This window comes from Danio rerio, chromosome 7, assembly GCF_049306965.1.
Source record: "Danio rerio strain Tuebingen ecotype United States chromosome 7, GRCz12tu, whole genome shotgun sequence".
Lineage (NCBI taxonomy): Eukaryota > Metazoa > Chordata > Actinopteri > Cypriniformes > Danionidae > Danio > Danio rerio.
In genome coordinates, this window is record NC_133182.1 from 52,812,368 (window position 1) to 52,826,293 (window position 13,926).

The window sequence follows — 13,926 nt, forward strand, 5'->3', positions numbered from 1 at the left end:
GTAAAGTCATACACCAAGGGCTCATTTTTTGTTGTTGTAATGGTTACAGCTACAAACGCATGCACATGTTCGCAGCAGGTGTTTATTTTAATTTCATTTAGAGGTAGCTGGTCCTTCTCTTGTTAAATAATCCAACCAAAGGAAACAAAGGCACACAGAAGGTTGGAGCAGGTGATTCCAGCACCAGCACAGACCACTCAAAAACAGCAAACTGAATGGGCAGATCAGAGAATCCACAAGCAATATGGCAATATAATTTTTACAATGCATGAAGAAAATGACAGTACTGCTAATTATGTAACCTATGGATTCTGTGATCTGCCATTCAAAAGTAGAGGAAAATACATTCCAAACTTTGTACAGTTATCATGTTTATCAGTAAGATTTAACAGTGATTTCCATGTTGAACATGCCACACAGATACATTCCCTTATATTACAGGAAAGGGCTTTCATTATGTGTGGTGTGTGTTGAGATAAGTGGAGTTTGGTTGGGTTAAAAAAATAAAGCGATAGAAGACAGGCATGCTGTTTGGAGAAGAGGCTAGACAAGAAGAAATTCTAGAAGCAGAATGAAAGGGTGACTGTATAAGACAAAAGCTGTATGAACTTTTGAATATCCAATCAAAAAGTCAGCTAGTTAGTTATTAATTAAACCCCAGCAGACTAAAATATTATTATTCATCATTACATTATAAACATTCTCTGAGTGTGCCAGTCTCGTCACAGAGAGTGGTTTCTCATTGTACAGATATGTGCAGAAAAAAAGTACTAAAACATATTGATTGTTAGACCCCATGAAATCAAAATGAGATTTTGGGGAGCTTTTAGTCCATGTCTGTTAGCTTTCAAGCTAATAAAATAAAATCAAAACATTTAGCACATGCAAGCAGTATTTCTCCTCCAGGAACGAGAGCAAAGATGTTGATTCATCTTGCAGTAAACATATTCTGTCCATTCAAATGCTTTCTAAAATGAGAACGATGATTCCTCAGCAACCAACCAGCAAGTACCAAATCATGGTTAGTGACTTCACCAAAATTAAATCCAAATTACTATTTAAATAAGTTTATTTCCTAGCCAGACTTACTGTTTCAATATGAAATTTGTCATCCCAAGACATAAAACTAAACTCATCAAGCAATTTCTTGGGGTCTTAACATCCGAGACACTCAGAGAAGTGTTTGTTTTCTGTGTTAGGCCAATTGCAATGGCTTTAAACATTAACAAACACATGCAATACATCTGCAGTAAAGAAATCATCAAACAAACAGGCAATAAAAACACTCAGGACTCAGAAATAGATATATTTAAATCTACTGTAAAACTCCTGTAATTACAGAACAAATACACTGACAATATCATAGGAATAGCAGATAAGCTAATTATGCTAATGGTGAATGTGTGAAGGACTGCTTATTAACAGGAAAGCAGATGAAGACCATACCTTTTCTCCTGGCTCCCCTTTGTATCCTTGACCTGGACTTCCCTAAAAAATAAGCAAAGACATTCAGATGCAGGCATGGTTATTTTTATCCACTCTGGAGTCAGGGTTTGTTGATGCTTCACAAGCTACAATTGGAAACAGAAGGCTATAGATGTAACACATATGTAAAGAGCAAGCAGCAACCTCCCGCTCTCCCTCGTGAAGCCAATACGGAAGTAACTGAAAATGCAGTTCATCGACTCGTCTTTGGGTCTGGCTCGAGGAAGTCAAGATGTTCACTGAATGCAATGCTAAATTGGCCAATATTACAGCTAATAAAAAACATGTTTACAGCCTGGTACAGAAGATGGTTTTGGTGCATATAGCTAATATTACCCTTCATGACAACTGTGAGGGGGTGAATTTTTTATAACTCATCCGTTTAGTTTATATTATGTTATATTAAGTCTGCATAATTAAGGGCGTGGCCACTTGAGTGACCGCTAGGTCTTGCTGATCGCCGTCACTTCACCTCAGCTGACTCCGGCTGATTAGCCACTGAACTTGGCATAATCATTGTATTGTTGTCTTGTTTTATGTGGCTTTACACAGTCAATTGCCTTTTTGGATTATTTCCTACAATTATCAGATGATATGGCATGCTGTGTGCACTTAATTGTGCTCCATTCAAGTTGCCTCTATTTCCCAGGTGAGTGCAATTATATACTTATATACCATCTCTATAAATACATTTGTTTCATTGACTTGTTTTATTTACTTAATTTTTTTTACATTTGTTTTATTTATTGGATTTCATCAATAGCCTTGCATTTACTAACACAGACTATATTTGAAATGTTTGGACGTAATTTGCATTTTCCTCTTGTAGAAAAACATTAAAAGAACAATGTTTGGTGACTCAATGTATTACAACAGTATTTTAAAAGTCTAAACACTTCATTGATATAATGTACAACCAAGCACATGTGGTCAGAAACAAACGAGTCGCAAGTAATGAAGTATTAAGTGTTTCTCCCAAAGAAAAGCCTGTCTAAATAATAAGCTAGCAGGCATTTGTAGCTTCACTCACGCTTACTTTGCCCTTGTTTGGTATCCCCCGCTAGGTGTGATGATGCGCAAACAAAATGGCGACGGTTGGCCATGCCACTTGTAGCTTCATTTGCGCTTTCCAGAAACATATGGGTGACATCATGGATACTACGTCCACATTTTTTACAGTCTATAGTAATGAGCTATTCTCATTCTAAATTAGGTCCTCAGAAGTGAATTTACAGCTGCATACTGCCCTCTGTCTAACAGGAGGATAACATGATATTAGTATTGTTTTATGTAAACTATGATGTTTGAAAAAAAAAAATCTTGGAGATTTGAACTTACTGGAGGTCCAGGAGGACCAGGTAGACCAGGCAGACCCTGTGGAGGAAGATAAAGATTAAAATACAGTCTTCACACAGTTAACATGTCTATGTAGATAGATAGATAGATAGATAGATAGACAGACAGACAGACAGACAGACAGACAGACAGACAGACAGACAGACAGACAGACAGACAGATAGATAGATAGATAGATAGATAGATAGATAGAAGAAAGAAAGAAAGAAAGAAAGAAAGAAAGAAAGAAAGAAAGAAAGAAAGAAAGAAAGAAAGAAAGAAATACATACATCAAATCCATCAGGACCTCTGGGACCAATTGGACCTGGGTATCCCTGTGGACCTGGAGGGCCTTGGGTGAGAATATTCTAAGGATATTACAAAGAATAGTTACAAAAAAGTGATACTTGATTTTTTTTAATAATATTAAAAAATTAACAGGAAAAAAATAGTATAAAACGTGTCACAATTTTCTCTGGAAAACAATTTAAAGATGACTAAAGACTTAAATGGGAAATAAAAGCTGTCAGAGATTTTGTGTAACAAACAACCTTTATTTACATCTAATCCTATCCAATTTATTTATTAGCATATTTATTAGATTTAAAACTAAATTATTTTAGCTGTAACTATAAATCACCTTAATTTCTAAATCTCCTACACAATAATAAACAGGACATTGGCTGAATCACTGTTGCAAAGTTCATCAATTTCAGCTGTAAAGCAGCTTGAATGCAGAACAATATTAGCATTCAGCCTGGTCCAGATTCCAGGTTAATTCAGTTAATTTCATCAGCATTTTTAAAGCTGTAATATGACCTTAAAAGCAGCTCTACATATGAAAATAATCATATAATTTCGATATTATTCTTTATTTATGTTTTCAGTTTTCATCCTTAGTATCATTAGCCTACAGTCACAGAGATATCTTCTAAATATTGAATGCAGTTTAATGAGTAAGATAAATGTTGTTTGTGTGTGACACCGTTGCACTCTTTTGCCATTCAGAAGCTTAAAGGCACCAGTCTTTATTTAGAAAATGTGAAATAAATGAAGATTATTGGGATATACCTGTTTTAAAACAGGCTAAAATGTAATATATTTATATTATATCTTTAAAGAGACAAATATTGAACCTTGTGTTCTTCTAAACTTTTATGAATTTCTTTATTTTGTTGACAATAAAATGTAAAACAATACTGGAAAATACAGCCGCTGTCAATCACAGTAGGAACAAAAATGAATAAATAAATTAACAAATTAATTAATAAATAAAAAGATAAAATTGTAAACAAACAGACAAACAAACTAATAAATAAATAAAAATGGAAGTTAAATTCAGTTTTATCTAACATTCTTCAGTATATCTCCCTCTGTGTTCAACAGAAGAAAGAAACTCAAACAGGTTTAGAACAAGTGGAGGATGAGAAAATGATGGCACAATTTTCATTTTTGGGTGAACTTTCATTTTAAAGACAATCGTCCACACATGGCCCACCTAAGAAGATTTAAAACCTACAGGTAATATAAAAGATGCACGAGGTGTTGAAAATGACTGAGGGATTTTCCCAGACAGGTCTGCACTCCACACCCAGATTTACAACCGCCTCACAACACATATTATTAACAGGCTGGCAGTAAACGAGCTGTAGGACTGTGGATGAGTGTATGACTGTGTGTACATATAGAATGTTGTCATGTGTGATTTGACTTCATGAAGAATGGTTGCAACTTACTTGGCTGGGAATATTTAGATAGGATGGTTCTCCTTTTTGACCCTTTAGACCAGGAAATCCCTAAAAGCAAGTGAAAAAAGTGTAAATATAAAAACTGATGTGCAGTAAAACTTTACAGACATCTATTTTATAGCTGTGCAACTATAAAATCAGTAACCAAGAATTGCACTATTACATAAGCAGGCATTTGAGTTTATATTTTTGAGTTTATGATACATAAACTTTGTGTTTTTACATATTTTGAGTGAAAAACATTGATTTACCTAGAGCTAAAAGTAGTGTTCAGAACATGGGCCAAAGTTGGTAACCTTTGATTTGGCCCGCCATCCCATCTGAGAATGGTTTAGAGTCATATCAAATTTGATGTACCTTTTATTTGTTTGTCTTATTGTTAAGCTACAAAAAGGCTTTCTGAAAGTAAATGTTTCAATTTAAATGGTATAAATTAATCAGAATTAGTTTAAAATGTACAAATGAAAGAAAAAAGGGTCAATGCAGAGACTTTGGTGAGTAAATCAAGGCAAAGGCAGATTCTGCTTGCCTAGTAAATTCAGCATTGAAATCCACTGTGTTACAAATGTAATTGTCTATGTTTTTATTGTTATAAGTTATCATTTAAAAAGTTACACTGCATTAGTTAATATAATTCAAAGTAATGTTTTCTATTTATTTTTTTAATATTATAAAAAAATTATATGAATTAGTAAAGTACCCATGGCAGCTTTAATGTTATGTAGTTTGGTATATTTATCTTCAGCCCACGGCTATCAATGAGATTTGTTTTTGCCCTTTCATATGAAAAAGTTGTGACACCCCTGCTTTAGACCAACAATAACCCAGAGTTATGAGCAGTGTTTAAATCTCTAATATATGAATTTATATTGAAGAGCCCCTATTATGGATTTTTGAAAATGACCTTCCATGTAGTGTGTAATACAGCTCTACAGTCAAGTGAAATATCCAGCTAAGCCTTGAATCTGAAAGTGCACAGTGTTTAAAACTAATGCTTCATTTATAAAAGAGTCGATTCAGAGTGGTTCAAATGAATTGTGGGGGTAACGAGTCCTTAGCCGTGTCGGCGTGACATTAATATGGATCTCAAGCCCCACCCATTTGCTGCGCACGCAGACTCAGAAAAATTGAATCCCCCGGGCCCGCCCACAAACACTGTAGAAAGAAAAATAGGAAGACAAACACTATAGCAGGTCCCGGTTGAATTATGTCGCGAAGATGCTTTGCTCTGAAGTGTGAGGGAAAGTTTGTGTTGTTTTGCCTACCCAAAGATGAGGGTGTGAAGAGTCAGTGGTTCAAGTTTATTTTTGAAAAAATACCTCAGTATTATAGACCCAGCCTTGTGCTGTGTTCCCATCTTTTTTCTGATGAGTGCTTCAGCAATCTACACGCTTACAATGGGGGATTCATGTGCGGTTTGTTAAAGGAAGGATCAGAAAAGACTATTGATGTGTAGGACTTTGTCAGAGCTTTACAGGAACGTTAAAGTACAGAGTTCATGAATCAGTTTCTTCCTCCATTTCAGAAGTGTAAGTAAGTTAAGTGCGATAAAAATTGTTGCCTCCTTGTTTTCTTTAGTTTGCAAATTATGTATGGAATTGTGTTTTGTTACTTATAACCGCTTGTACTGTATCTGGTTAACTCTTTATATTCTCATACTGGATCTAAAACCACGTTGAAAACGCAGCGCGTGCTGCTTTATTTATGGATTTAAACGTGTTTGTGAGCTCACAATTTACTGCCGTTTGTCATTGCAATGGCCACCATTGGCTGTTTTTACACACATGTGGCAGTCAATGTTTAAAATAGTTCAGCTTTTGCTGCTGTGTGGATTAATACTGAATGTGTGTCAGTATAAGCTGGTGTTAATTTGCTTTGCTTTAATGCACTCCTGCAATGGGCTCGCACATACACTCCGTGCTCTGACTTCTTGCTGGGCATTTTTCTCTGTCTCATGCTGAAAGCAGTTAGCTAATCGCAACAGACTGGTTCATCACACCAACCAGCGCATAGCATTGTGCTGAGGAGGGCTTTGGGAGCAAATGAATCGCTGAGTCATATGGGAGTTGTTGTGGTAATTAGGTAAAAATAAATGCATATTATAAGACAATGAAAGTGTTTTTGACCTTGCATGCATATCAGCCTGTTGTTGGAGACCCCCAAAACCAAAGTATGATCTTTTTAATGCATAATAGGGCCTCTTTAAATAAAAACACATGTGATCCGAAAACGTATTTTCCATTTTTGCTATAAAAACAGAGAAGTTAATTTCTATTTTATCATTTGAACCTGCAACTATTATTAATATTGATTATTCAGAAATGTTCTTCAAATGCAAACATAGCCTATAACTTACAGGAGAACCAGGAATACCAGAATACCCATCAAGGCCGCTGTAACCAGTGTCCCCTTGTGTGCCATTACACCCATCCAGACCTGGAGGCCCCCTGGGCCCCTCCTGACCAGGGTGTCCCTGTAAAACACGTTGAAAAAAAGCTTAATTAATAATTTTCAGAGAAGAGTGAAACTACATTAAGACAGTTAATGTAGTTCTATACTAATGTAGTTGTATATATATATATATATATATATATATATATATATATATATATATATATAAAACAGTATATAAAACAGTTATATACTTACAGGAACACCATCATTACCGGGATAACCAGGAACACCCATTGGACCCTGTCAGAAAATATGTAAAACACATGAAAAGGCCTTTTCTAGTATTATATGTGCATCACACTGATTCCTGTATTTGGATCTAACATGCATGTGCAAACGTAAACATTCCATTACATTCTGTCATTTTTCAGTAAATAAAAAATGAAATCTGCAATAGAAGTCCACACATGTGCCACAGTAAGCTGACCTTATCTCCATTTTGTCCAGGAGGACCTTTACGTCCTATATGGCCCTGCTCTGCTTTTGGCCCAACTGGTCCCGGGCCCCCATAGAAACCCTCAGGACCACCGCTGCCCACTGGTCCAAGTTCTCCTGGTTGCCCCTAGATGGTGAGAAAGATAGATAGAAGGTATCAATGAGTCACTTTTTAATACAGTTTATAAAACAGCATCTGTGAAATAAAACACAAAAATCTAAATAAAGCACAAATCCTTTAAAAAAAAAGATTAGATTTTATCTTAAACTTCTTGTCCAACATTGCAGATATTTGTCTTGATCTGACTCAGTTTGAGAGTTCTTAGGTAAAATCAGATTAAATTGATGCATGAAAAAAAACAAAGTTACATAATCTGTAATATTTATTTTGTCTTTTTATTTATTAATTTTCTTTAATAATTTATATAAAATTATTATTTTCATCAAGGCGGCATTTATTAATTATAAAAAAAGTTAAATGTTTATTTTATTTACTTATTGTATGCAGTTTAGGGCTGCATGGTGGCGCAGTGGGTAGCACGTTCGTCTCACAGCAAGAAGATCACTGGTTCGAGCCCCGGCTGGGTCAGTTGGCATTTCTGTGTGGAGTTTGCATATTCTCACCGTGTTGGGTTTCCTCCGGGTGCTCCGGCTTTCCCCACAATCCAAAGACATGCGCTATAGATGAATTGGGTAGGCTAAATTGTCTATAGTGTATGAGTGTGTATGGATGCTTCCCAGTGATGAGTTACAACTGGAAGGGCATTCGCTGCGTAAAACATATACTGGATTAGTCGGCGATTCATTCCACTGTGGCGACACCAGGAACTAAGCCGAAAAGAAAGTGAATGAGTGAATGTATGTAGTTTGAAATGAAATTTTTACATCAGTCATTACTGCTTTTATTACTATAACTATTAATAATAATAATAATAATAATAATAACAACAATAGCAATAATAATTAATAATCGAGTGATTTCTGAAGGATCATGTGTCTCTGAAGACTGGAGTAATGAAGCTGAAAATTCATCTTTAAATCACTGGAATAAATGATTTAAGTAAATGATAATCTACTTTTGAACATAATTGTTATTTTATTGTGCAATAACATTTCACAATTTGTACTGTATTTTTGATTAAATAAATGCAGCCTTGGTGAGCAGGAGAAGCTTATTTTAAAACATTTAAAAATCCTACTGACCCCAATCTTTGGACTGATGCATGTGTGGACTGCATGTGTGTGTTTGACTGTCAGATTCACTGGTAATACTCAATACTGACCAAAAGGTGGCAACACAGTCCAGCATTTTAACTGGAGGCAGCTGATACTCTGTACAAGTACAGAATTACTGATTTCTTGTAACAAGCAAAGGGTGAGTAACTGATGACAGAAATGTCATTTTTGGGAGAATGATCCCTTTAAGATGGTTACCCAGTTTTAAATTTGTTATGTTGTCCACACTCATTGATGGAATTTAAGATCGGTTTGAAGTGCTGTTTGCTTTTAAAGAAATGTGATTTCTTCAAATCTGTGATCATTTGATCTCATCAGCCCACGTCTGCATTAAAGTTATGTAATAACATAGAAACATATATGGAATAATGTATGAAGTAACATCTGGAGACATCAGTATAAAGCTTGTGCTCAGTTATAGCTCATCTTTATGCAGGTATAATCATTTTACATGCTTGTTATTTTTGCAGAGAACTGCAAAAGGTGGCAACTGTGATACAACACGTCATATCCACACTACAGGCTTTTATACCATCAGCTAAACACACTCTTACAAGCTTTAATTCTGTCATTTATCTCTGCTCTGGCAGCATTTCATATTTATTGACATTTACACTAATTTTAGCCAATGCATTGTGTATAAAATAATACATATCTATAAAACAACAAACAAGAAAAACACTTTTTGCTTTGTTTGTTGTTGTTTTTAACAATAATTTACTTGAGCAACACTGTTCAACTGTTAATTAACTGATATTTGTTACAATGAACTTACTTCAAAATGCCAGTACAGGTTTATCAGACCAGTTTGAGACTTGTTGTTCTCTTGAACATATAAGATCCCTAATCTGATTTCACCAAGTATGTCCCTGGATTAACATCTGCATTGATAATGGAAACCATTTCCAATCAGCCATTCAAAATTAAGGGATACATTTACAGTTTAAGTTAAATGTGTTAAGTTTAGGCTTACAGTAGGTTTACGCACATCTACATGATAGTTATCCAACTATTATTCCCCTCTGATTTTGGGAATAATTTGTTAGAGTTATGGTTGGGTTTTAGGTGGGGTAGGGAATAGATATGGATTACATTTTCCAACAAAAATGATGTTCCAGGATCAACACAGATGTTAATTAAAGATTGCATCGTATCATCATGTGCTAAGAAGATTATTTGAAGAATAGTGGAAATGGTATAATCATTGACTTCCATAGTATTTGATGTTCTATCAAAGTCCCTTTAAGGCAAGTCATTTCACTCGGCGGCCATCTTTGAAACGCCTCTCAAGCAGTATGCTCAGGCATTCTGTTTGAATGGGAAAACATCAAATTCTCCAAAACTACTTGCCAAGCTCAAATACTTTTCATAGTTTGAATAACCAATAAAATTAAACAACAACTGTTTATTTAGTTTCATTTCTAAATGTTCGTTTCAAACAATATCTTCAGAAACTCACGTCTGGTCCGAGCACCTCCCTTCGAGAGTTGTCATTCTATAGTGATTTTATTGGCTTCTGTACTAGAAGGCAAGCTTTAATCGCCATATAGTGATTGCTGATTGGCTTCTGTAATAGAAGGTGGGGCTTCAATCACCATCATGACAGCTACACTTTTCCCCATTCAAAAAGATACGAGTGACATGTCTTGTGTATTCTTTGGCTCTATGAATGTCAAAGCTACTGGTTTTCAACATTCTTCAGTATAACTTTGTTTGTACCGTATATAATACACAACAACAGAATTCATACTAGTTTGGAGCAAGTAAATGGGTGAGTAAATGTTGACAAAAGTTTCATTTTTGTGTGAACTAACCCTTTAATTGGATTGCATTCATAACAATAAAAAACCTGTGTGCATTTTACTCTATTAGTATTCATCCATGGGCCAAAACTGTTCTTTTTATTTGTCAAAGGAATATATACAGCAAAATAAATACAAAGAATACATAAAAAGACAGTAGAAAAATGTTTCAAAGCAACTAGGATAGCTGCAAGGTTTTGTTTTATGAAGGAAGTTCTTCTTAAAGATTAAATATGGTTTCATTTTATCCTTCAAGCTATTCCTCTGACAGTGATGGAGGGGAAAGGAATGTGTAACTTCTTGCCTACACCAGCCATAAGCGGCTCAGCTTTTAATCTGAGGCTAAACTTGACGTGCAGTCTCGGTTTGAGGTTTAAACGTGGTTGGCATTGAGAAACCACCAGAAATTAGTCATGGTCTGAGTGTACTTGAGCAATACACTAGCAGTATAATGATCAAACATCTCTAGGCAGTTATTGAATGCTATCAGTCTGGTGAAAACCGTTTCTTTTTTTCTCAACACATATGTCCAATATACCCACATGATTTCAGTAGAGGACAGCCAAGCGAGAAAACAAGAAATTAACCCATTTATGGAGAGAGTTGGTTAATTGCAGGGCTAGGTGGCTTTATAAAAATGCTAAAATGTTGCAGGATGGCAACTACTTATTTGAATGAATACATGATCTTTAATATGTTAAACTAATATAACTCTCATCCATAGTAATCTGATATAAAGACCAGGAAATGAAGCTTAAATCGTACTTTCATTTTGGCTTAGATGCTCGGGGAGCTACTGAGCATCAAACAAAGCACAATAACAAGTTAGCAACTGCATAGTAATGGGCTAATAAGCACTGAAGGATTTGCACCAGAGGAACTTTTTTTTATAGTTCCTAGAACTATCAGAGGAGGTACCCACTTTTTTGTCATGTTCCAACCACAGTTATTGGGTATTAATTTACTTCGTGGAACACCATTTGGGTATGCAAAATTTGCACAATTTGTGTAAAACCCTACACAATAGGAATTAAATAATAAAGTGTATGTTAATTTAGAATGCTAATGCAATATTTCATAGGTTCCTTACAGGTGCTGAATGTAAAAAAAAAAAAAAAATGCAATATGGAAACTTGCATAAGATCTTGCGTCTTTACATCCATTTAGACGTTACGAGTAATCCTGAAGGTTGCTTTGCTTGTTGACAAATCCCTTAGACTGATTAGATTAAGATCCTGTAATAGTAATTTAACACTTACTGGGCTGTCTAGCAATGAAACAATGCACTTTGATTCCAGTCATGAATCCAAATGTACCTATTCACCTCATTCTTCACCGACAAGCGGGCGCTGCAATTTGAATCTTTTTGGCTTGAGACTTCCGGTCTCATTCACTTCCATTCATTTTTAGACATTAAAAACGACTTGTTTTGCTGTTTGATGTTGCAAACGTTCGAGGTTACTAAAGTAACCCTTCGTTCCCCGAGGAGGGGAACGGAAGCACTATAAGTGGATTTGATTTGTAAAATCCACGCATTGGGAGGATTCGGATCAGAAGCCGCTTGTCTGGAGAGTATTGAACGGGCCAATGAATGAAATTAATTGGCAGCGTAAGCTTGCGCAGGTGTGCGACATCTGCAATTATCTCAGCATATAAGCACACCTGAAGCCAGCAGACGCCATCCTTTTAAGCTGAAGAGACTTTCAAACAGCTAAGGGACAGTCATTATGGCGACGGAGTATAGTGCTTCCGTTCCCCTCCTCGGGGAACGAAGGGTTACTTTAGTAACCTCGAACGTTCCCCTTCGGGGGGAACTTCAGCACTATAAGTGGATTTGATTTGTAAAATCCACGCATTGGGAGCCCATTGAAAGCGCCATAATGACTGCACCTTACCAACACCCCCGATGAGGAGATAGTCAAGCAAGCGTGACGCACCCACATCATGGGGGGCGCGGTCCTCCAACGTGTCCCTGGCCCTAATTTATCCTACTTCAACAGAAGTTTTACGGATTTAGATATATTTTTTGGGAAGTCGTGAGCATCTAGATAATTCTAGGAAATACGACAGTACGTTGGGAAGCGTGCAATCCCGATAGGGAGGACGCTGCGGAGGCCATCCGTTACCCAAGGGGGGGATAGATGGCAGAATTTACATATGGACTAGCCCTAAAAAGGGGGAGTACGCATAGCAAAAGAGTGGTTAGCGGAGAGGGAAGACACGGGTCCGCCCAGGGGGGGGACTTAACCGTGGCGGAATAAGCATATGGGATCGCCTAGTGGGGATCACGCATAGCAGGCACCTATACCCAAAACGCGGGCTGACCAGCGGGCAGACCTACAACGTAGTGGGCCAGCAAGTGACTCCTCCGCTGAGTCAGTGCTGGGGGCCACGGAGGAATCTGCAGGGCTCACCTGACGGGGAACTTTACTGACAGATAAAAAAGGCGCACGTACCTCCGTGTTAGGGAGAATGGCGCAGCAAGCGTGTTTCAACACCCTACCGAGTTGTCTCCTCAATCACCAAAGGGTTACCTAATACCCTTGAGGAAACCGGCTCCACTCGCAGATTGTAAAACCTTGCAAATGTGTTGGGTGTCGCCCAGCCCGCAGCTCTACATATGTCTGTTAGAGAGGCGCCGCGTGCACGCGCCCAAGAGGATGCAACGCTCCGAGTGGAGTGTGCACGAACTCCCGGGGGACACGGCTGACCTCGACTCGAATAAGCGAGTGAAATGGCATCCACAATCCAGTGGGATAATCTTTGTTTTGATACGGCACTTCCCTGCTGCCGACCGCCATAACAGACAAAGAGCTGCTCAGATGATCTAAAATTCTGAGTACGGTCCACATAAATGCGCAGCGCGCGAACTGGACAAAGTAAAGAAAGGGCTGGGTCTGCCTCCTCCGGGGGCAGCGCTTGCAGGTTCACTACCTGATCTCTAAAGGGGGTGGTAGGAACCTTGGGCACATAACCGGGGCGGGGTCTCAGGATGACGTGAGAGTAATCCGGCCCGAATTCCAGGCACGAGTCACTGACCGAAAATGCCTCCAGGTCCCCGACCCTCTTGATGGAGGCCAACGCAACCAGCAGAGCTGTCTTCAGGGACAGAAATCTTAGAGATACTGATTCGAGTGGCTCAAAGGGATCGGATCGCAGACTCGTGAGAACGAGGGCGAGATCCCAAGAGGGCATGAGAGGGGGGCGATATGGATTAATTCGCCTAGCACCCCTAAGGAACTGGATGACCAGGTTATGCTTTCCCACGGTGCCGCCAGCTACCGCGCTATGATAAGCGGAGATGGCGGCCACGTAAACCTTGAGAGTGGAGGGCGACAGCCTGCTGTCCAACTTCTCTTGAAGGAAAGAGAGCACAACACTAATCTGGCAATTTCGGGGGTCTTCTCTGCGAGAGACGCACCATTCAGTGA

General features: G+C 37.8%; 1 protein-coding gene across 6 annotated transcripts in view; it reads right to left on the bottom strand.

Moving 5' to 3' along the window:
* Positions 1-13,926, bottom strand: part of col4a6 (collagen, type IV, alpha 6) — a 182,218-nt gene that overhangs the window by 48,479 nt on the left and 119,813 nt on the right. For all 6 annotated transcript variants that reach the window (XM_073907321.1, XM_068222723.1, XM_073907322.1 and 3 more), the window contains exons 5-11: positions 7,450-7,584; positions 7,218-7,262; positions 6,925-7,041; positions 4,557-4,616; positions 3,111-3,188; positions 2,824-2,859; positions 1,447-1,488 (exon numbers count right to left, since the gene is read on the bottom strand). In XM_073907321.1, the coding sequence (XP_073763422.1) occupies positions 1,447-1,488; positions 2,824-2,859; positions 3,111-3,188; positions 4,557-4,616; positions 6,925-7,041; positions 7,218-7,262; positions 7,450-7,584 (513 nt within the window). The remainder of the gene's footprint in view (positions 1-1,446; positions 1,489-2,823; positions 2,860-3,110; positions 3,189-4,556; positions 4,617-6,924; positions 7,042-7,217; positions 7,263-7,449; positions 7,585-13,926) is intronic.